This window comes from Sturnira hondurensis, unplaced genomic scaffold, assembly GCF_014824575.4.
Source record: "Sturnira hondurensis isolate 20B ecotype Veracruz unplaced genomic scaffold, ASM1482457v3 Scaffold0000780, whole genome shotgun sequence".
In the NCBI taxonomy this organism is placed as follows: domain Eukaryota; kingdom Metazoa; phylum Chordata; class Mammalia; order Chiroptera; family Phyllostomidae; genus Sturnira; species Sturnira hondurensis.
In genome coordinates, this window is record NW_028073411.1 from 8,069,293 (window position 1) to 8,093,862 (window position 24,570).

Below are 24,570 nucleotides of genomic sequence, written 5' to 3' on the forward strand. Positions count from 1 at the left end.
CTTTTAAATGACATGTTGTAAGCATCAATTTAAGGTAATATCCTCTGAGTCAGAAACAGTTTGGAAAAGCAATCAATTCTGGCTGCAAGACGGCAAGCGGCCCCACGGCCTGTGAGTCAGTAAATCCAACACACTGGCGGATCTGAAACCCAAGCAAGTTCATGGAAGTCTAAAGTGGTGCTCGAACAATCCATGCTTCTTTGTTCATGAGTGAGGAGGAATTGGTTCTGATTGAAAAAAAAAAACAACAACACCCGCTTCCTTATGTGTGATGCTCTTGATGTCTCAAAACAAACAAAAAAATTGAAAACAAAACTTTTTCTTCCTTGCAATTATAAAATGTGAATGTTCTCTTTACATCTCAACAAATGCAATTTTTTCGCTGGCGTAAAACATCATACATTTCATCTCGATAGGCATCAGAATAATCTTTGAAAAGCCTGGATGTAAAAGAGATAATTTCATAACAGAATGCAGAAATAAAGCCCATTTATTATCAAAAGTGATATTTCTAATAAGCTGTGGTAGTACACTAGCATTCACATGTGAAATTATTAGTGTCATTATAAGGACTCTATTTCATAATTCATGAAGTACATCTGAAGTAATTGTACTGTATGATTAAATAACTCCAGATTAAAAATGTTCACAGCATGGTTTTCTACTTATATTGGGGCTTGGAAAGGTATCATTAATTTTCTGTTTCAGTGGAACCTACACACTGTCTTTTAAGCAATACACATGATAACAGATGAATATATATAAATATATGACTTGCAGTGGGAGACTAGCTATTAATTAGCATAATAGAGCCACCATCTTGTCTTGTAGTAATCTAACTTGATTAATCATAATGTGCGCATGTGCAAATTTCTTGATGTTGTAGATTCCTGCGCTGAAAATACCGTAAGATCTCCATCTGCTTTTATATTGCAGTATCTCAGAGAGGAACGCATATATATTATCCTTATCAATAGATTTCTGGCATTCTTTTCAAAATAATCTTCCTTGATCTGGAAAAGAAGATGCCCAGTTGCTTCTTGCTCCAATCCTCCCAACACAGGTCACAGACTAATGAATGACCTACCAGAATCCGTCTTTCTCTCCTTCTTTTAAGTGGCAGGTCCCTCCGTGTTTGCATGGGTTACTGATGCATGCATGGATCGGGACATCGCAGTCCTGCCCCTGGAGAAGGAACGGCCAAGGAGAATTGAGTGTAAATCGAGTATCAGTTGTTAGCAAAATAAACTAAGGCAGACCCACCAGAGAAAGCATGTTCTCGGGTCACGGCTCCTATCATGGCTTCCGCTTACCTTGAACCCATACGGACAGGTGCAGCGATAAAAGTCAACTGGATCATTGTTACAGGTGCCATCATTTTTACATGGATTTGACAAGCAGGGGTTACATTTAGCTAAAATTGTCACATCCACTGGACCTAAAATTAATTAAAAATATGAGAAACTGGTGCAATTTTAATTGATTTAAAATTATTTCAATGCCTTAATGTCACAGTAAATTTTGTATAAAAGTCATTGGTCACTTATCTGCATGTAAGTCTCTTCTGTGACAAAACCAGAAATCGGGACTATCATATTATGTTCAAGAATGCCACAGACTTCTCACTGAGAGGGGTGGGAAGACTCCCTGACATCACAGCGGGACTCTGGGTTTTGATTTAAGAGGTTAGTCTCTGAGGCCAATGATGCCCATGTCAGAGGCTCAGTCCCCTCATGGAGGACCAGCTTCTGTGGCTGAGTTCCAAGGGACTGACTGAACCTTAAACTCAGCCAGCTTTCATGGATGTGCATGTCAACTATCCCAGAGCGGACTGTGTGAGTGTGTGCATGCATGTGTCTGTGTGTGCATGCACGCAGGGCCATGGCGGGTGAATTTGGCGAGTAAGTAGAAACATTTGTTAAAACATAAGTTCATCAATTAAATAAAAAATAGGATGCACCTGCCCTGACAACGTTAGTTCAGTAGTGTTATGTCGTACAGGAGACACAACACACCACCACTTTTATGCACAGGGAAATGAACCACACACGGAATCTGTTGTATCCTCCCTGACACCCGTTGGTTCAGTGTCGGCACATCAGCACAGGCACACAATAGGGGACATTTCTTTATTTTCCTCTCCTAGAAGGATTTCCCATCAAAATGATCTCCCCCTGTAATCCCACTTTTTGGAAAATATACTTTGGAAAACCAACATTTATAATAGGTTTGGATTAAAGGCCGATTCCATTGCAGACATTTTCCTTTGCTCCCACATATTTAATCTGCAAATGGCTAGTGTAGCACTTGTTCCGTCCTCCAAAAACTCCCGTGCCGCCGACACGGCTTTTTGCACTGTTGGTGAGAGCTCACTGGACGGCCTTTGGGCAGCTGTTAGATGAGGACACTCTGTCAAGGTGTCATCTTTATGTATAAAATCCAAATATTTTAATTTTGGTTCTGCTTTCGCCAGTCTCTCTGAAATACTTTATCCTCATTGAAACAGCAACAATCTTTCCAGCTGCATGTTCAATCACTCATCTTTTCTGGCAAAGTGACTGAGTCAATTGCATAGCATGTCCCCGCACCTTCCGGTGACCAGTGGACTCTTCTGAGGGACCTCTACCCCAGCAGTTGTGTGACTTCTGCTCACATAAACTCCTTTTCATTTCTCTACTGGTCAGACTTTATGCCTGTGAGATTTTAGGCTATTGATAAAAACTCATGTGAGGAAGAAAGGGTGGCTATGAAAACTGCAGAGCTCAGCATCCCACCCCCTCGGAAGTGCCAGCCCATTCCACGTATAATGGTTTGGGGGTAAAATCGAAAGCAGGATAGTTCTCTGTACGATTCAGTTTTTCTGCTAATGAAAACACTGAACTACAGAGATTCTGCCTGCTTTTTCACCACTTGAAATAGACGGCAGTTCTGGGGATGATCGTGCTAATAAGAAGGTGTAGTGTTTGCACCTCGTGACCCCCAGTCACTAAGGGAGGCCTTGCCAATGTCCCCTTCAGTTTTTCTTGGTAATCAAAACAACTGATGCAGCCTCTATATCAAATTACAGCTAAAAAATTCCTGGGATTAACACTGAAGTGATCCTCATAGAAATTCAATCGCTCACCCCTCCCAACTTATTGATCAATTAAAGACAATGATTTAGCTATTAAGAATATTGCAGAAATGAATGGTGGCAGTTAGGTTCAAGCTGCAAGTTAAATTATTGTAATAGTCCACAATAAGTGGCTTTGTATTTGCTGAAGTTATCACACTCAGAATCAGCAATAAAAAAGAAAATACCTAACTGGTAATGGATCCTTTAGCTAGGCTAGAAAAAAAAATCTAATTTTGAACAAAGCCGTAAGCTAAAGCAGCTAAGAATGCACACCAGCAAAACAGCATGTCAGCAACTGCAAGGGCTGGACACATTCGCCTGGCCACTGTCCAAGACCTTGACAAAAATTGTCTTTTTGTCTGTTTCTGTGCTCTCAACCTTGTAAGACTGGTTTGGATGGGGGAGTTCAGGGTTGACAGTTTCTAAGTTTATTCTATGGAATGTGACAGTTTTCAAAAATTATGTTTGATTATTTAAATGAGAAGCTAGAGATTGTTTTAGAAAAAATCCCTGGATTCATGGACACATTTTGAACAATTTAATAGAATATGCAGGTAACAAAATTGGCAGGCTGAAATAGTGCCTGTCCAATTTAACAAACAGTCAAGATTTATTTAATAAATATGCACTGAACCATATCTGATTAATAAGCACTATCTAATTTCTCTTCTTTGGTTCCAATGTAACTAAACCTGCTCAATTATTTTCTAGCTGGACATTCTTATTAGAATACAAAGGGAGACTGCTGTTCTCTTGAATACATTCAGTGTAGCGAAAGGAATCAAAATAATCAGGTTTACTATGTACACATGCCTCTTCTGACAATTTCTTAAACCCACGAATCCACGAATCCTTTGGGTGATATCAAGATTGGGGAATATAACAAAATATTGAGTTCAAACTCCTTCAGGTTGGTAAAGCTGATTACAATGCTTATCATCCTATTTGCCTCTCCTTTTGAAAAATCCTTCTTTGAAAATCATTGCTTCCGTGATAATTTTTTATTCCTAGTACTTAAGTTTAAGAAAAGGGTAATTCAAAAGATGTTTGTAAGTTACATAAATTCCAAATAGCAGCATCCTCTGATACGTCCAAACACCTTAATTCCCTTTCCTGATTTATTTTGATTGTAAATCCATCTAACTAAACCTCCTTCTTATAATGTGATTTATACACCTACACGGTTTACCTAAATCTTTTTTATTGTTTTATATTCTAATCCATTGGAACTACAGTTGACCCCTGAACAACTCAGAGGTTAGGGGCACTGACCCCCAAACAGCTGAAAATCTGCAGATGATTTTGATTCTCCCACAACTTAAAACTGCCTCTTCGTAACTGTGGGGGATTGCTTCCAGGGCCTGCAGTGAATGCCAAAATGTGCAGATACTGAAGTCCCCCTACATAAAGCGGGCAGGTCACTGCCCCTAGTCTGCCCTCTGCAACCTCAGGCTCCCAGCTGCAGACAGAAAACAGCACGAGGCATTTGTTGGAAAAGATTCATATACAAGTAGACCCACAGTTTACACTCATGTTGTTCAAGGGCCAACTATCCCTTCCATCTGAGTGCCTCCTCTCACTCATCTTCCCACCCATAATTCGCTCCTCTTCTAAGACTATCTCCTATCTTCTGTTGGTCTTCAACTTATAATTCATTTTCCACCCAGGACATTTTCTCTGAGATCCTCTCCTGTGAAGTTCATATTCAAAAGGAATGATATCTTAAATCCGTTTCTATAATAAGGAGATGGTATCAGAGTTAAAGGGAGGTGCTAAAAAAGTAAAAATAAAATGGGGAAGAGTTCGCACAGCTCTCTACAAGCAAGCCAACACTTGCCAAATTGTGCAAACTTGACTAGTCCCCAGTGAAAAAAAATGTCTAGGGACAGGAATTAGGAAAGTCTTTTAGCATAATGCATGATAATGGAGGACCATCAACCCAAATTAGTAACCTAGATTTGTCACTTAGGTGTGTGGCATTAGGAGAATAATGGCAGCCATCTCAAGGTCTTGTTTTCAGCATTAAATGAGATGCTAATGAATGCTTGAACACAGAAAACAGTGAGAGCTAGCACAGAGCCACAGCAAGTTCTGACACTTTTCCTAGACTTCTAAAGAAGGGTGATGGGAAAAAACACGTGTGGTTTACCAAAAAGGAGAAACACTGTTTTTCCTCTGTTCTACCTCTGCTTGTTTGCCCAAATTTAACACAGACATAGGCCCATTAGAGCTTGTGATTTAGCCTTCTGTCCATGCCAGGAGCTGCTCAACTTTGGGAAAACTGTAGGGGCCATTATCGTCATGACCATGTGGGAATGGAAGTGGGTGCAGAGAGAGAATTACCCATCGGGCAACAACACACGGTTAATGATTTTGTATTTTTAAGACCGCAACTTGGACTTGTAAACCTGGTCTGGACCACTACCAGAAACAACACCACAGCAGTGGAAAGCAGAGGGTCTCTCTTTTTCTTGTGTTCTGTTTAATGAAGAAACTTTAGCTTGGTTTGATGCACCTTTGCTGGTCTTCAGTCTTTCTTCCTTCCCAAAGTAACTGGTTCCGAGACTTGTTAGAGTGTTTTCAAAACAACAGCCCTCCTGAGATGTGTGTGGCAGAGGGGAAAAGCAGTCTAGTTCCAGGGACACACGTTTTCACTAATGTCGCTTAAGTAAAAGAGGCCTGTGTAGGCTAAACAGACTGAAGTTTTAGTCTTGATTTAAGACAGCCTTCTAACATCAGCTATCTGGATCGGAGGTGTGTTTAACTTAGTAATTCAAAGGGAAAATGAGAAGAAAGTTTGGTTAACAATTTGTCTCTGTCAGTTACTTTAATCTTTAATGGAAGAACTGCTGGACCTCAAATCCATTAAAGCTTGGAGGCAGACTTGCTTACTTGACTCAAATCACTAGCTACGCACCTGACACCAGTATCGCCACCCACTGAGAATTGTATCTCACTTTGATTTATGACGAAACGCTGCCTACAAATTCCTAACTATATCCCAGAGCCTGCCTTCCTTTTGGCATCCCTTGGAAACATGAGTCAAATACCAAAATCCTCTAGCATTGACCTTGTAAGGAGTCTGAAGTTTGTCAAAGGCAACTCAGAAAAATCGTAGGGGATGTTTGAGGTTGGCCATAATTAATTAAGAGGAGGTTTTCACTTAAAACCAAAGATTCTACACCCAACGTGCACTTACATTATTGCATTTATTAACCATGGATATCAATAACATATTTTAACACTCCATCATTGTCATTCAATTATTAAATATTTATTGAGGGACTATTGTGTTTGCAAGGCACAAGATTAAGTTTTGGGGGTTCAAAGCCGAGTGAAATGCTTGAGTTTCTAGGAAAAAATTAGAGGTCAGCAGTAAGACATATTGGTATCAACTATAGGACATAATGGTAAGAGGATGTGGGTAATACGAATGTATGTTTTGGAATATGTTTTAAGTGCCTACAAGACATCCAGCGGGAGGAATTTCTTGAGTGACTGAGAGTATGAATCTGAAGTTCACAAGAAAAGTCATGGCTAGATATCTGAGGCCATGAGGTTGAAGTCAACTAATCCAATAGGGCTAAGGGGAGAAGCCCATGCATGTCAGTATTAGAGAATGGGTAAGAGGTGTCAGCCGGGGAATGGAGAAAGGCCAAGTGAATGTGCCAGGAGGAGCAGTGGCTGCCACTGTGCAGGGCAAGGAGAGAGCCAGTGCAGGTAACTAAAAGATGCCACTGAAACCATCAAGGTGGGAGTTGCTGACACGTCTCTAAGCTTCACTGCTGGGGTAGAGATGGTCATGAGATGAGAGGGGGTTAAACCCCATAAATCTGCAGTAAAATCCTATACGTGTTTTCCCCGGATGAAAAAGGTCCTCAAAGGGAAACGTTTTGCTGATATGAAACAAAGATCTGCAAGAGCACTCAAAGAGAACAAAATTGACAAGTTCAAAAAATTGTTTTGTGCAGTTGAAAAAATCGTCTGATAGGTGCATTGCATCAAATGTACTTTGAAGGGGACTGAAGTTTTAATGTGCAACAATAAATACAAAAATTTTGATTAAAACATTGCAGGATTTTTGGGTCCCCCCTCATACATGCATGTGTTTGAATTCTGAGACCACTGAATAAGCTAATGGGGACCAGGATGCTCTAAGAATAGAACATAAATATGTAGCTTTTTCAAACTGTTACCATCATTTCAAAAAACATCTCCAAGAAACTTCAAACTCTAAGAACTACGGATAATCATTAGCATTTAAAAAATAGAGTGCATGTATAGAGCACAGGAAGGGTGTCACGGAACCGATTTGAGGGTTCTCAACTTTCCCCATACAAACTATCTAAAACTGTTCTGCCCAATAACATTCCTGAGAATAAGTGTGCGTGGCAGTTTCTCCTTCCCAATGACAATCACCCCCACATTACAAAGCACTGTGGTCCTCTCTGCCCAGAGACTCACCACGGGCCACCAGCCCAAGGAAACCATTACAGTCACAAACAAGGTGAAATACTGATTACTTGCAAAGGCTCGTGCCGTGCCATCTATGTACATAATCCCAGAGAGGTATTTTCAATAAAAGTCTACTTTCAATTTTCAATAACAGTATTAAAACATGGGTGAATAATTATGTTATCCCAATCAAGGGTGTCCCAGTCAATGACTCAAGTATTAGTGGAAATAGTTTGGTTAAAAGGAAAGTTTAAAAACTCACAGATTTTTGGTGGCAGGAAGTTAAAAACTTAATTTTTATAAATGTTTTTGTAACAAAGAATGGTACAATTCTCCAAGGTACTGGAAATAGCAATTCAAGGAGAAAAACAGAAGTTCAAGGCAAAAAAGAAGGATCTTGTTTTTGTCTTTTAAAATTAGCTGTTATATTTAGGTTCCACCAAATACATTGAAAAGAATAATGGAAGAGCTTTGTTCTAAAATGTCAAATTTTGCAGTGCACTGCAAATGACATATTTTGCAATCATTTATAGCTATGGAAAAAAGCATCAGATGCCAAGTTAAAAATATTTGGAGGGAATATAGTTTTTGAAAATTCCTTCTTTAATCAATAAATTATGGACAGTCCATCATCATTTTTTGTTGGTCTTTTGAAGTGTTATAATAATAAAATCAGCAGTTAACCTATATTGGTGCTTCCTGTGTATATGGTAACATGTTTTACAGTTATCACATAAAATATATTTTTCCAAATTTATTGAAGAATAAATGGCCCTGGCTGGTGTGGCTCAGTGGATTGAGACTGCAAACCAGAGGGTCACCAGTTCGATTCCCAGTCGGCACACATGACTGGGTTGCGGGCGAAGTCCCCAGTAGGAGGTGCTTGAGAGGCAACTGCACACTGATGTTTTTCTTCCTCTCTTTCTCCCTCCCTTCCCCTCTCTAAAAATAAATAAATCAAATCATTAAAAAAAGATATCCTAAAAATAATAAATGGCAAATATCCTGGTATATATTTAATGTGTGCAATGTAATGATTAAATACATACATGAGGTGGAATTACAGCAATTAATGCATCTGACACCTCACCTAGTTAACATTTTTCTGTGTGGTGACAATGCTTAAGATCTATTCAGCGACTTTCAAGTATACAATATTGTATCATTAACTGCTGTCACCGTACAGAACATTCCATCCTCATAACTTCTTATAACTGAAAGTTTGAACACTTTGACTGTCAGCTGCCCAGCCCTTTCCCCCAGCCCCTGGCAACTACCATTCTATCCTTGGTTCATATACATTTGGCTTTTTACAACGATTCCATCTAATCCTAAACTCGTTTGGGTGTGTAGTATCATTGTCTCTGTCCACAAATGAGAAAGTGGAGGCACAGCACAGCTAAACTAGGAAAGCTCCGTAACTACTGAACAGAGAACCGGGTCCCCAGCCCAGGATGGGTCAGGCTGGGCTTCAGCGCTTGTGCTGTGACCCACTGCACAGTGTCACCCACTCAGACATGTGTTCCTGCCTGGGTGTGCAAAGGCTGGGGGCTTCTCTGCTCAGCCAGGTTTGTGAGCCTGGCAAAGCAACAGCAAAGTGTAAACTTCTGTGTGCTCCGCGAGACCTAGGATTTAGTTTTACACATAAGACACGTTGAATAAACACGGGCTGATTATACATGTGGAAGTTTCAAGAATGTCCTCCATTTAGTAGCTATGGGTGGCCCTCTTGGACATCTACAAGTTAAGAATAATAACCTTCCATTTTTGGTAAAAATCTAAATCCATACTTTTGACGAGTAAACATGGAAAAATATACAAAAACAAATTCAACAGTGGCTACTTCTAAGTACTGGGATTAATGGTTCACTTTAGTTTTTATAGAAATAAAATGTTCCTTCTTGTTTACATTTTTACTTTAGATTTTTCTATGTTGGACATATATTCTTCTTTAAAAAAAACATTTTATTTATTTGTCTTTAGAGGGGAAGGGAAAGAGAGAAGGAGAGAAATATCAATGTATGGTTGCCTCTCGCGAGTCCCCTGCTGGGAACTGGCCTGCAACCCAGGCATGTGCCCTGACTGGGAATCGAACCGCGATGGTGTGGTTGGCATATTATTCTTATAATAAAGACAAAAATGTCTTACTAAGATGCTATTTTGAATTCACAAATACATCAAGCAGGGGAGAAGGAGGGGACACAGAGAAGGAAGAAAATCCACATTGTCCCAGGAAGAGGGCAGCACAAGGGGGCAGCGGGGAGGTCCGGCCTGACACTCGGGCAGGCTCATCTCCTTACCTGGTGTCAGGAAGCCACAGGGCCCTGGCAGCCCTAGGAGCCGGGCACATGTTCAAACAAAGCAAAAGCAAAATATTTTACTTGTTAGAGGCTATGAGAGGAATTTCCAGAAGCTGTGTACTCTTCATTTCTTCATACATTTTTGAGAAAACTTAGTAATTTCCAGTGAGCTATTTCTGCAATTTATTTGAAAAGTGTAATTCTTGACTTGGGCACCGCAGGTAGCTGCTCTGTCTTGTCCAAGCATGGGTGGAAAGAGTAACTTGTTACTGGGACTTTGCAGCTATACTTTTAAAATCTAATGGCAGATGGTATTCTTTTCTTTTTTTTTGAAACTCATAAGGTGGATGCTTATTTAGAGAAATGCAAATGATTAAAAACCATACCTTGACACGTAAATTTTTTGGAGGGAGTTGTGAGTAACAGTTTATCGGCCATTTCTCCGGGACCAGCACAGCGAGCGATGCCTGGTTCTTTGTACTCAGACTTGACCCAGTCAGACAACCACTGCATGTTGCAGTCGCAGTAAAGGGGGTTGGCTCCGATTGCTCTGGAAAACAGAAGTACACACGCGCGCGCGCACACACACGCACACACATGCGCACGCACAGTGTGGATGTATTATTTTCTAGGGTAACATAAAGTGATGCTTAGCAGAAAATCCCTATAGGTTTGTGGACCAAAACAACTTAGAAGGAAATGGTGGCATTGGGATAACCCATCTTCCTGAATTGTGTTCAACGGAGATTTAGTGAGTTGTCGCCAGTGTTTAGTCACCTGAAGTTTAGACAGGTCCCTGGTATTTGCAGAGACAGGCTTATACTGGGTGCAGATCAATACATCCTCCGTTTGCCATATATTGAATGAGAACCCAATTACTAGCTAGGTTGCAGGGACCCAAATATGAAAACCACGTTAACTCCAAAGATCTACTTCTGCAACAGACACTCATCAGTGCCCTAAGTGTCATTTAGAAGCGCTCCAGTAGAAATGTTTATGCACAAGATGCCTCTGAACAAAGGATGAGTCCTCCTGTGGCAGGGCAGGGAGTGGTGCCTAAAACTGACTAGGCATTTAGAGGGTCAAGTAGGTGGGAAATACTGGAAAGGGTGTTTCGGGGTAAAAATCTGGCAAGTACAAAGGCACAAAGATATGAATACACATGAAATAATAAAGATGCATAAAGCTAGTCCACTAGAGCTGATTTAGACTTTAGTTGGATGCATGTTCCTTCAGGACGTGATTCATTTAGAGCTTTGGTCCCTCCTCACGTCAGCGGTGGCAGTGGCAGGAAGAGTAATCGCGATGACAGCTAACATGGACGCATCCCCCCATGGGCAGGAACTGTGCTAAGCCACTCATTTACATGAATTCCCTCACTTGGTCCAAAGTAGCCTCCCTCGTATTGTCAATACCCCATTTAAAGACGAAGAAACTGAGGCCAAAGAAGTTAACCCATGGGTTTGCAAAACTGCCAAGTTTGGGCACAAGAGAAACATAAAGTGGCACTTAAAACCTGACTAACTGACGGATAATTAACTTCCAATGTGTCATATTTTAGGTCTACAGTCTAAGCAATATTAATCTTACTCTTTTATTAGAAAACTATCAAAATATGCTTCTAAGCCATAATAGTTTATATTATAATTTTAGCCCGACTGTCACCAATAATTGGACTACATGTTTTGCTCAAATATGTGTCAGATTCAAACCCTTCTTCCAGATTAAAAATGAGCAAAATGATGTTTTTGAGTCATTTGCACTCATGTTTAATGGCCTTTTCTAAGTCCTAGGTCAGGGAATGCAGAAGGAAAAATGACTAGAGCAGAGCCCTTCACAATCTAGAGAGTGAAAGACAAAAGCACAGATTAAACACATGGCTGACTAGAACCCATCCTGACAGAGAAGATTCAAGCTGCCCTCCCTAGTGGGGGGTGGTCACGCCGAGGAACGTTCTGCTCAGCTCAAGCCACACCTTTCCTCTGCAGCCTCTTCTGGTCCACCGCCCCAAGGCAAACAGATGGTCACTTCTCTCCCTAAGGTGCCCCATCTGCCCGGCAGCGCTACGGTCTTACACCCTGAAGTACTAGTTTTCATCAACATTGTGTTTCAGGCAACTGACATCCCTGCAGTTTTTCAAAGGAGTGGCCCTAATCATGAATTTGAGGTAGGTGTTGGGGCTCAAATATGAAAACAATGAAGGTCCTGCCTGCCAGGACCTAATAGGTTCATGGAAGGAACACTAAGGGGAGGCCCCAAACCGTCAGACCCACAAAGGCCTACACTGACCACACAGCCCACACAGGGCAAATTCACATGCAGCAGCACCCTATCCTCTGCCCACCCCCTTTCTCAATTTCTACGCATCTTGTCTTCCTGGGGTTTGGTGGGGTTTGGAGAGAAGGGCAAAGCCAGGAGTGAACAGGGTGGGAAACCTCTTCTGGGGACCGGGAACCAGCTGACATTGAAATTTAAAGTGAAGCAGAGAACTGTTCCCGGTAGATGCCGATGCAGCCTGATATAAGAACGCTTTGGATTCTAGGACTATTCCCCTGACTTCCTTCCAGGTTTGCCAACGTCTTAACAGACAACTAAAAATAACAGAATAATGGAATTTGAGCCAGGTAGGTTTTAGGACCCCCATTTATACTATATCCAATTGTACTTCCAAGAAATATGGAGATGCAAAGGAAAAAAAAATCACTCAACATGAGGATTTGGCTATTTCCCTCTACCGCACTATAAAGTCTTGAATTGTGTCTAATTAATTTTCTCACTGTGCCATACTCAGTGTTGAATATTTGCTAAATAAATGAATCCTGTTTCAGCAAATCAGGATAGGCTTCATGAAAGAGGTTGGGGTATAAATCAGAAAAGCTGGATTTCAAGAGATTGAAGAAGAGCTAATATTTTAGAATCAGAGAACATCAAGAGAAAAGGCATCAGCTAGGAAGTTAGGTAAGCCATGTTTGCAAAAAGAAATACTTTTCTTTGTAAACTAAGAGAACTCAGCTAATGGGGAGTAAGGGCAAAAATAATAAATTAAGGCTATCTTATGGTGTATACCATATCTATATTGAAACTCTTTACATTTTTGTTAAAAGTGAAACTAGTCACATGCGAAGATGTGACCATAAAAAGCGAAGCACAGCACCTGGGACCCAAGTCACTCCTCAGGGACAGTTTTACACCTAAACCCACCCGATGAACTAGGTACTCACAGGTGAGATAATGCAGAAAGATCATTGAAAGCACCTTCAGGCACAACAGAAATGTCATTTCCATGTAAAGAACTGAAAGCAAGAAAAGCAAAATTAAATTTCCTAGGATTCAGAGAGTTCAGAAAAAATCCCCCATGCATGTATGTAACTTCAGTTTATAATAAGCATTCTAACTCAGTGCAGACAAAATGGTCTAATCAACAAATAGTCTTGGTATGACCAGACATCTATTTCGGAGAGCAAAAAGTTAGTTCCTACTTTACATCATATGCATAGATTAAATTCTAGATTGAAGAGTTAAGTGTAAAGATAAAACTAAAATGTAGCAAATGAAAGTACTCTATAAAACTCAGAAATCTTAATGGAAAGGAGTGACAAATTTTTGACTACATGAAATACATTCATAATATGAAAGACTATATGTAAGGGACAGAATAGGAAATATTTGCACCATATATAAGATATAAGGAGTAATTCCTCTGTGAAAAGACCTGTAAATTTGGAGCCAAATGCTTGATGAATAAAGAGATGCACATTAATAAGGAAAAGAAAAAGTACCCAATAAAAACTGGGAAATGATATGATCAGGCTCATAGATTCATCAGCACCAATGTTCAATAAACAAATAAAATATACTCAAGTGTTCTAGTAATTGGAATTGCAAATTAAAGTAGAAATGGAAAATAAAGTTCCATTTATCACATGACAAAAATAAAAAGGTAGATGACATTCAATATTTGCAAGAGTTCTTTAAACCAGGAACTCTATTCAACAGTTGGTGGAAAAAGTAAATTTGTAAAGTGACACAATCTTGCGAGCAGGACAAGGTGACAGTGATTTTTGGTATTTTCTCCCAGTGGACTTGACAGTAACTTCCGACCCCAAATCATTGCTGCGATCCCAGCACATGGGCACCAGAGTGAACGTGTAGGGTGTTCTTTAGCGTGCTGTGCAGAGTACGGGAAATTTGGAAGTAAAACATCTGAGAGTGAAGATGTGGCGGAACAAGTTCTATCTATGGGTTTTAAAACGTATATAGCCAGAGGCACACCTCTCTCACCACATCAAACCAAAAGTGTAAATAGGAAGACCAGAAAAGAATGTCAAATTGTGTAACAGTAAGTTCTTAGGGAGGGTACTGGGATTGAGAATCATATTTATTTCACATAAGTTAAAATTTATATATTATGCAGTCAGTAAAGAAACTAAATTTCCTACAGTTAAAAAAATTAGTTGACTCTACGTAAAATTTACATTTAAGTATTATATATTATCAGAGAAACAGCTACAGCAAAAACAAGTATTATATAAGAGAAAATTACATTGTCCAAATCAAAGCAGTTGTATAATAATACAGTGAGTATGATTTTCCAAGTTTGTAGTAAATCCCAATGCATATATCTGAAACACCCAAGAATCCACAAAGCAGTTAAATCATTAAATAGACTCAACCCCTGAGAAAAGAGTTATTTTGCTGAACATAAGATGCTTACAGTAATCGAAGAGACTTCAATCCATCGAAGGTTCGAGGGGGAATACATCTCAGACGGTTGTAGCTGAGAATCCTGAAAGCACACGTAAATCAACTTGTCTTACCCAGGCATCCTCAAATGGCCAAATATCATTTTCAAAATAAAGCAGCTAATGAAAGGCTTATTTTAGCATCTGATAAACTGAGAATAATGACACATCATATTTTTAAAAAATATTCCCCTTGTGTCACTAATACAACCTATTTTTTCCTAACCACAGTCCCCAGGACTTCCTCCCGCAGCTGGGTGCCGATGCCTGGACTACGCCCACCTGGAAGTCACTCTCTCTGGATGCTTGCTTACGGATCTCTCCTAACTCCACGGTAAGTCTACAGTATTCTTTCTGTGTTTTTACAGAACCCAACATTTTTTTGCAATGCCCTGCATTTGTTGGCTTACTGAGGAATTATCTGCCTCTCCCAACAAGCAGAGGGCAGAGGCACTATCTGTCTCGTTTACCAGGACTGTCCAACGTCTAGGAAATGCAATGTGTCCAGTGAATTAACAAGAATTGGTACCACGTTGTCACACTCACAAGGTGAGGAGCTGGGTCATGTTGCTGAAGCTCTGGTTAGAAAGGGTGCTTATCCGGTTGTTACTTAAGTCTCTGAAAGAGAAACAGAAATGGAGTCTACTGTTACCACAGAAACTGAAATATGAGGGATTCCTATGGCAGAACTGTTAGCACTCCACTTTTATCTGGGCATAACAAAACATTGGGTAACCCTCTGAAGTAGACTGTAACGTTACTCGTGCCCCGGTCTGTTGAAATTAGAAGGGACCACACACCGCGCTCTGGCCAGGCAGGTGTCGGCCTGGAGCCGGGTTCCCTCCAGCACAGATTTAGAGTGAGCTCACTTCTCCATAGCCCTTCTCTTCTCCTGTAAGGCTCGGTGACCTCCTTCTCCAGACCCTGCGACAGATGTCCAGTTCCAGGGCAAAGATGTGTGGAGGCCAGGTAGCCAATACAATGGCCACATTTTAGGGGTGAGAAGGAAACCTTTGTTCTTGAAAGTTCCAGCAGGTGCACATACTTTATCTTCATTGGAGCATATCCTCTCTAATACTTGATCGCTTAAAGAATCCCTCATTTAATTACCTTTACAGTGCCATCATTAAAAACAATGCCACAATGAAAAACTTTGCCCCTAGCAAAGTCACTAGCACATAGCAGGTCCTCAGTAAATATCTGTTTAATGCACCATAAATAAATGAGAGACATGTGAGGTTCTCACAAATGCTAAATGGCTATTTATAAGTGAATTTTGTAGGATGACTTATAATTTACATATAGTAAACTCATCTTATTGTATTATATATGCAATTTATATAACATAATGTAATAATATATATGCACATGTAATATATAATACAATGTAATAATATATGGCATACAAATTTTGCATTTTGCTTTAGAAAAATTAGTAAAAAAATTTTTTCCTCTAAGATAGTTCTAGTAGTGCTTAGTTGTCTTTAACTTCATTCAAAACAATTTTCTAAGATTTTATTGTGACCTATCAACATGCATTCTAAAATTACTTTTTGGAATTGGTAAATTTTTGTGTTGCCATTTTAACATTGAAGATGGAAGGAAATAAGTAACATTTTCAGTATATGAGGTCTGTCTAGAAAAAGTCCAGCCATTATTAATATAATGAGAATGGTTCACAAGACACTGACGTAATGTGGCAGCCAAAGAGAATGGAGTGGAGTGGACACGTGTGAACAATAATGGCTTCACTGTACTAGTCAGTGGGGGTGGTAGTGACCATTGAGTGAGCATGTATGTGTACTGTGTGGCCATCAGTTTCAAAATCACTGAGTGAGTAGAGCAATGAATCTGCATCAGATTTAGGATCAAGCTTGAACGTTCCTCTGTGGAAACTGTTCGGATGATTCAAGAGGAGATGGCTATGGGCAACTGGTGATCGGCAGCTTCATCGCGACCACATGTCTGCTCACGCATTACATCTTGTGCAGAGTTTTTTAGTGGAACATCCATAAAATCAACCAAGTGACTCCTCTCCCTGCAGCCCAGACAGGGCACCCTACGACTTCTGGCTTTTCCCAAAACTAAAATTGCCTTCGAAAGGGAAGAGATTTCAGACTGTTGATGGAATTCGGGGAACTACAGCGGGGCAGCTGATGGCGACTGGGAGAACTGTGTGAGGTCCCAAGGTGCCTACTTTGAAGGCGACTGAGGCGTCATCATCCTGTGTATAATGTTTCTTGAATCTTCTTTAATAAATGTCTCTATTTTTCATAAGACATGTCTGGATACCTTCTGGACAGACTTCATATTATGCTTTGTTATTTCTAGAAAGGTAAAAATGCAGCTGAAACAGAAAAAGATTTGTGCAGTATATGGAGTCGGTGCTGTGAATGATCGAATGTGTCCAAAGTGGTTTGTGAAGTTTTGAAGTTTTATGCTGGAGGTTTCTGGCTGGATGGTGCTCCATGGTCAATTAGACCAGCTGAAGTTGACAGCGACGAAGTCGAGAGAGTAATTAAGAACAATCAGTATTATACCATGAGGGAAATAGCCAACATACTCAAATCAATAAAGTTATTGGTGAAAATATATCTTTTATTTTATGGAAAAAACAGTACAGACATTTTGGCCAACCCAATACATTTCCTTAACTGCTAAAGTGCTATACCTAAAATTTAAATGTGAATAACTATCCCTCTACCAGCAAAATTACTTGCCTGCAGCTGTATAATGATTCCTTGGTTAAACTATCTGTGGATCTGCAAATTCTCATTTTTCATCTTCAAATTGGTTTTAAATAATCGCACGCTGTCCCACAAATGACCCAATTCTGCTTAAGTGACCCTCTGGAAATTGCAGCAACTTAATGGTTTATTTAACTGAACGAAATGTACATAATCACTTCTTGCTGCTATTAAATAAATACGAAAGGCAGAATAAGACACCTTATTCTCGTTTTTTCTTAATTTCATAATTTTTCATTTAAACAGGCTTGTATGCTTTTTACAAAGTGTTTTCCCATATTTTTAAGGAAAATTAAAAGTTATCAACATCATTCAGTTAACCTCCCACCTCTCTAGGTTAACATTTACATTAAGAAATGTAACATGTTATGCTACCTCAGTCTTTAGAATTCACTAATTAGAAATAAACCTCCTTATTATAGAAATACTAGCAATCTGCTTCCTAAATCAGTCATATTTACTTTAAAATCAGATAGACTTAACCTAAAGATTAAGTATTTCCCTTTATATTCACTACTGTTGCAAATATTTTGTGAGAAATTTCACCAATTCCTACCAAGGTTACTATACGTGTAACATTATAGAGGAGAAGATTATATAGTTTTAAAACGATTTTGCCCCTAACTAGATTGAAATGTTTGTATGTTTTAAATATAATCTTCTACTTGCCACTTTAAAAAATATTGTTTATGTACATTAACAAAAAAGATGTTATTTTAGGGGATCGAACCAAACAAAAAAATTCAGAATTTTGAAATTTATATTCAGAATGTCAACATCTTTGTCAAATTTTCTTAAATATGGTATAAGTAAATATGGGCTACGAACATGCATTTGAACCCTGGAAGCCCATAACTTAATCCACAATTTATTATAGAGGAGAATTAAACCTAGTAAGCTAGGTTTATATTTTCAGTAAGACTACTACCATCCACCAACTTTTGCTTAAAGTCAGGAACGAAAATACTGTGTTCTATCTTTCTTTCCTTGGCTTGTCATAAAATAGCCCATAATCATTATGAATGGAAGTATACTATTTGCTGCATTTTTCCAGCTCTTTGAAACACAGACTTAATCATATTTGTAATTTGAAGAGGAGGGCCTTTCCCCAGGAGTGCCTTAGCCTGACTGACGCATAATGAAGAGGCAGCCAGTAACCAGAACCACACAGCGAGGGGGGAGGGAGCAGCGCACTGGGAGCGATTTATACGACCTGAAAGGTTCACTACATCTCTGCCCCCCCCCCCCCGCTGTCCCCGTTTGTGTGAAACGGAGATAAGGAGTCAAAACAAACACAACACACATTACTTACATGAGTGTTAAATGTTTGTAGTTAGAGAGTTCCTTAGGAATCAGTGTAAACTGGTTCCCATCCAGATACCTGCAAATGAGGAAACAATATTATATATTTTAAAAATAACAGTCGTGTGCTTTAAAAGAGTTGAGCATTATTTCACACTCAGTGGAGGCAGGGAAACACTTGGCAATTTTGACTTTAATACGGCATGTTCCTAGCTGAGACTGCTATTTCAGGGAAGAGGGGAAATGCACTTTGTCCAATCCCGTAGAATTCTGCTGTGGACCACTACACTACATCTAAACCCAGGAGAGACTGGGGAGTCCAGTGCTTTGTGGCCCATCTGAGAAGGCTGGCCTGTGCCCAACCATCTTCCCATCAGTAAGAAGGGTCATTCAGATGACCACATTTTTAGTCATACTGCAGTTTGCTCATGTTGATGGGGAGTTAACACCATGACAGGCCCTCGCTGCTGGCAGAACCTCGCTGTTGGGGTCAAGACTACTCTTCACGGCCTCAATATGTATCAATACACTTTGTAAACAGCAATGGGTGGTGCAAAGGAGACACTTGGGAATCCAAACACAATTAGATTTCAGTTAACAATACCTTAAAAATAGTTTTTGCCACTGTATATCTACCTAGTGATATTAATTTTAGGAGGTTTCGTAGGAAATCACATTTATCAAGTGCACAATTATAGCATATATACGTGGAAGTAATAATAAAAAACTACACATAAGTAAATTTTCCCATTCTGATTGGAATCAGCAGACTAATCAGAAAAACAGATAGGCTTTGGGCTAACTGGAAAGACATGAAAGTAAAGAAATGCTTAAAGTTATATCTACAATGTCACCCCCTGCACACACACACAAAAATAAATTCCATCTCCTCCCGAGGCTGTTCTTTCCCAGAACATAGACAGTGAAGGGGACAAATGTCTTTCATTCACTTTGGTCATTTGGTGCAGACGTGCCCCCAGTCCATTTTGGCAAGCTGGGCCCGTGACCCCTCCTGTCCCCATGATGTGGTCAATGTCAAGACCCAGGGCTGAAGTTAGTACTTTTGCTGGATAGAGCAGTAGCCGAGAAACTACCTAAGATAACAATCTGTTTCAACTATTTCAAAATGAAAACAGTTACATAATAGTCGCATATGACTGCAACACGCAATAAATATTTCATTAAGACCCTGCACATGCTATGATTCCTCATGCCTATTCAAATTTTCTGACTTTGTATTTCAACTCCTTCCTCTTCTTTCCCGGACCTAAATTTGTCTTGTAGCCACTAGACGGCAGCCTAACCCCACACACCTCAACACTCTCCCTTCGTTCCAGAAAATGTCTTGAGAGAAAGCAAAAAAGATTCAGAAAGTGTGCTGTGGATGTTTACACGTGAAGCAATCTAAGAGGAAAATCACAGGAAAATGATTAAAACCAATAGACACCTTTTGTTTTAAAATTTCTACTGATGATATTTTGCTAAACACTTTAATGATTTAATATAATTAGCCCGTGGAATTTTTCTAATGCATGCACACAAATTACTGTACAGAGCAATCCTGCTGACTGGATATGGTTCTAAGAATAAGCTCTCTGGGAGGTAAAACTAGAAATCACAAGAGATGAGCTAATTCCCTCGGCACACCCGTTTTCTTTAGCAAATATTACACTGTAAAACTTTGTAGAGAAAAGACCGAGGACTGGACCATATGATGGAAGAAATACATCGATGGTATAGATAGGCCATGAATTGAGCAGCCTCTCAAATGTAGTTTCATAAGGAAATTAAAGAAGGTTTTAAATTAAAAAAAATGTGTATATATTTCTAAATTATTTACTGGGAGCCTGGTAAATCGACTAAGGGAGGGGCCGGTTAATACAAGAAAAGCGTCAGCAGCAAAGACAGTTGGAGTGTCCACTGAGAGCCCTATTCCCGGCTTGGGACCCCCAGAATCAGTGCTTTGCATACAGAGTACTCTACAGGCATCTAGCTTCCCAACTCTGGGTGGAGGGTAACCGTCTGAAACAAACACACGTTAAAGTAAGAACTAAGTATTTAATTACACACAAAGCTGTGCTTACAGTTAGGGAACAACTGTGACTGGCAGGAAGAGAGAGAAACTGATCACTTTATAACTATTCAAATCTAACAGGGACTTTCTGGGTACATATGCTAAGATCACATGGCTTTTGTCTGAGTGCTCGATTCGGGACCAAATTAGGATTCATAGAAATGCCCACAATTTGGAAACAAGTTTTTTAAAAACCGAAGTGGTGTCTTCGTAAACCTCATTATGTTCCCTGTTGCCAAAAGTCCATCAAAGCTGTTCATTTGGAGTGCCTGTGTACAGCTGCATTCATTACAGGTACACATTTGCATGAGTGCGAGTTGCACTTAGATCATTTTTGACATATGGTTTCTTACAGACAAAAATCAATGAGGCAAAATGACTCAGTTGCAAGTGAAGCATTTGGACTCTGCCCATTCGTATACACACAAAGGAATGGAGTAGAGTATGCATGCATTATTATCTAAGCAGCTTATTCTCTGATTTATTCCATTCCCCAACAGAGCACAAGGCAGCTAAGGAGGTGTGGGTGGTGCTTAGCACTTAGACATGTGTGTGCTGACCACGTCACTTATGGTCACATCAGTAAGGAAAATGTCAGAGATCATTGGCCCCAAACCCTTTACAAGCTGAAAGGCTCCGATTCAAAGCCAAAGGGCAGTTTTTCTTTTTAAAGGTAAAGAATTATGCCAGCTTTTTCCACTCCCCAGACATTAATGTATCCCATATGGTGAGATATTCTCCTAAGGGATGCGGAGGTGAAGAATAATTAACCATATGGAATATCTCAGACACTAAAGATAAACTAAATATACAGCATCCCGGAAGGCGCATTGATGGAACATCTTATAAGACACTCAATAAGAAAAGGGCTATAGGAACAGGTAAGTATGGGAGCATCCTTATTTTTCACCATCCTCTCTTGGCGCATCGCAGTGCACCCTAGCATGATAAAGGTGCTGCAAACTCCTGCAGGGAAGAACAGAAAACAAGCCCAAGCAGCATCTCCCAAGGGTATCTGGACCAGCTTTCCTATTATTTGTTGAAGGTCTTAGGTAATGCTAATTGAATGCCCATAGAATGTCGTTTGCAAACAGGACTCTAAAACCTTTTGCTTGGTGCCCATTTCCCTTGGAGTGTGACATAGTAATTATTCCGAAAGCAGAAAGACGTGCTTACTTACAGCTCAGTGACATCTTTCGGAACCCCTTTGGGTAAGACCTTCAAGCCCTTGTTGCTACATCGGACCACTGTGTCCAAGCAGGTGCACTCCGTGGGGCAGCGGGAGAGTGGGGAGCAGCTGTTGTCCTCATTTCCTGAATTGCGAAAAGATACACAGAAAACCCAGATTTGTGGCTTCGACAACATGAGAAGCGATTCCATGCTTTGACATGAACACAGCAAGCATCAGCCTTGAGCCACATGACCCCTGATATATAGGGCTTTAGGGATTTATAGATTGATACCATACATTTACAATAGCACCAGAACAGTCACCATGATGCCCGGTGACCCAAGATTTGGCTACGTGTTCCTTTTACTTTTATTGCATTAATGGGGGGGGGGGTGACATTGGTTAACAAAACCATACAGGTTTCAAGTGTATGACTCCATAGCACATCATCTGCATGCTGCATCATGCACTTACCACTCAAAGTCAAGTTCTTTCCACCCCATTTATCCCATTTCCACCTCCCCCACCTCAGCCCCCTTTCCATCTGATATTACCACCCTGTTATCTGTGTCTATATGCCATTCACACACACACACACACACACACGACAACTGTCAGTCTATTCTTTGTACCTATGCTTCTGTTTCTATTTTGTTGGTTAAATTATTTTGTTGATTAGATTCCACATACAAGCGAGATCACATGGTATCTGTCTTTCTGATTGGCTTGTTCCACTTAGCGGAATAATTTCCAGGCCCATCCAGAGGCCTTCTTACCGTCATCGCAAGTGAAGTCTTGAATGGCCACGTCCTGGATGGGGATTTCTTTGAGGAAGTATGGTTTCTGGCATCGAGGATTGCCCGTGACGATCCTTTTCTTCCTGAGCCATTCTCCCAACCAGGCCAGGTAGCAGTTACAGTTAAAAGGATTGGCCAAGAGGTTCCTAAGCGCCACATGCAACACAATGCGGAGTCAAGTTCAGGGTTTCACTTTCTCATTTCTCAAAACCCCACGCCACCACTGCGCCATGGTTTCTTCTCTGTTTTTGTATTCCTCTCCAGTCCCCAGTTCATACTCAATCCCAACATACGAGATGTGTTTCTTTTTGCTAAAACATTTATGTGTGAAATGTACAAAATAATGACACTTCCCTACAAGAATTCTTCAAATAATTTCATGCAAAAAAAAAAAAAAAGTAAAAGCAGCAATTTAGGGCTTCTGCAGGGGGTCCTGAGAGACACCTCATTTAGAGATAATTTAAACTTGTCTGGAATCTGAGTCACTGCCAGACCTCCGCATCCTGATAACCCAATAACTTAATATATAGATGAAGGCTGATTACCTTATATTATTGAGTTTAAGCTGACAACAGCTATTTTGTTAATTTGTCACTTCACGATTTCCATCTTTCATTTGCTCTAGAGAATAGGTTTCCCATCTGAACTGACAGCTGAGTTGATTAAATGCCAGTTATAAAAATGAATTGACTTCTACAAATCTCCAGACTTTCGGCACCTCACCACTTCAGCACAAACCTATTGACAATTCTGTTATTTGCAAACATGCCAGAGTTAATATGCACAAATGAGTCGCCCCCTGTGATATGTCACATTTTATGTGGGAAGAGGATTAAGTGCTTTGCTGGTGGATGGATGCCTTCCTGAAATTATTTCTTCAGTGACTTGAGCTACATTGAACATGTTTTTCTTTTCTTAAACTCCTAACTACCTTTTGAGTTAGATTAGTATGCCACGATTACCAGGATATCAAATCAGTTATAAAAGATTTATCATTTTTAAACACTGCTTCTTAGGTACTGATATACTGAAATACATTGAAGACTGGTTTTTTGACACTTCCTGAGTTCTGTGTCTTCACCTACAAATATTCTTTAGTCTCAAATGGTCTACATAAAATACGCTCCTGAACAGGCTCCACCTAGTTCTTCAATATTTCCCCAACACCTTAGTAAATACCACCCCCTCCCCCAAGGAGCAGCTGTTTTGGTTCCGGTCATCCTGAGGCAGCCCCTCCCCGCGATGACCCTTCTGAGCATCGTGTGCGCTCGGTCCCTGTGCTGCTCACGCTGCAGCAACTCCACTGCAGGAACACTGGGGACAATCAATCTCCAACACTTCTTTCATTGGCAGCACATTCCAGTCATATGATGAAAATGTATCAATTACTAAGCCACAGGGCATTATAAAAAAGAACTGACTGAAAAATACGATGATGTCTGTTTAGCTTTAATATAAGATAGTAGGTAATCATTTTTGGAAACATTAAAGTGATTTAGCATGAACAAATTTGTCTTTTAAAAAAGGCCTAAGTCCTTGATCACATTTTTGTGAAATGCCTAATAATGCATTAAAATGCTATCGATGAACATAATAAATGCAATACGGGGGCTCAAGTAACACGCAAATGAAGACCGATCTTCACACTCACAGAGTAGATAAAGAGTGGAGAGTGTCGAAGGCCCCTGGTGCAACTGTAGTAATTTGATTATCATATAGAGAAAGCAGACGCACAGAACTCAGTCCTATGAAGCTGTCATTCCCTACACAGCTTATTCGATTACTTCTCAACATCCTGAGGGGAAAAAAAGAGAACATTGTTATGGAGATAAAGCATCAGGCAATCAATTGTGCCTATCTGCAGACC

The 24,570-nt window shown here is 40.0% G+C and overlaps 1 protein-coding gene across 10 annotated transcripts in view; it reads right to left on the minus strand.

Annotated features, from left to right (window-relative positions):
• SLIT2 (slit guidance ligand 2) overlaps window positions 1-24,570 on the minus strand; it is a 322,800-nt gene that overhangs the window by 46,514 nt on the left and 251,716 nt on the right. For all 10 annotated transcript variants that reach the window (XM_037045143.1, XM_037045153.1, XM_037045125.1 and 7 more), the window contains 10 exons: window positions 24,355-24,498; window positions 22,683-22,849; window positions 21,916-22,048; window positions 18,672-18,740; window positions 15,159-15,230; window positions 14,585-14,656; window positions 13,092-13,163; window positions 10,257-10,420; window positions 1,314-1,438; window positions 1,088-1,185 (listed from right to left, as the gene is read on the minus strand). In XM_037045143.1, coding sequence (XP_036901038.1) covers window positions 1,088-1,185; window positions 1,314-1,438; window positions 10,257-10,420; window positions 13,092-13,163; window positions 14,585-14,656; window positions 15,159-15,230; window positions 18,672-18,740; window positions 21,916-22,048; window positions 22,683-22,849; window positions 24,355-24,498 — 1,116 coding nt within the window. The remainder of the gene's footprint in view (window positions 1-1,087; window positions 1,186-1,313; window positions 1,439-10,256; window positions 10,421-13,091; window positions 13,164-14,584; window positions 14,657-15,158; window positions 15,231-18,671; window positions 18,741-21,915; window positions 22,049-22,682; window positions 22,850-24,354; window positions 24,499-24,570) is intronic.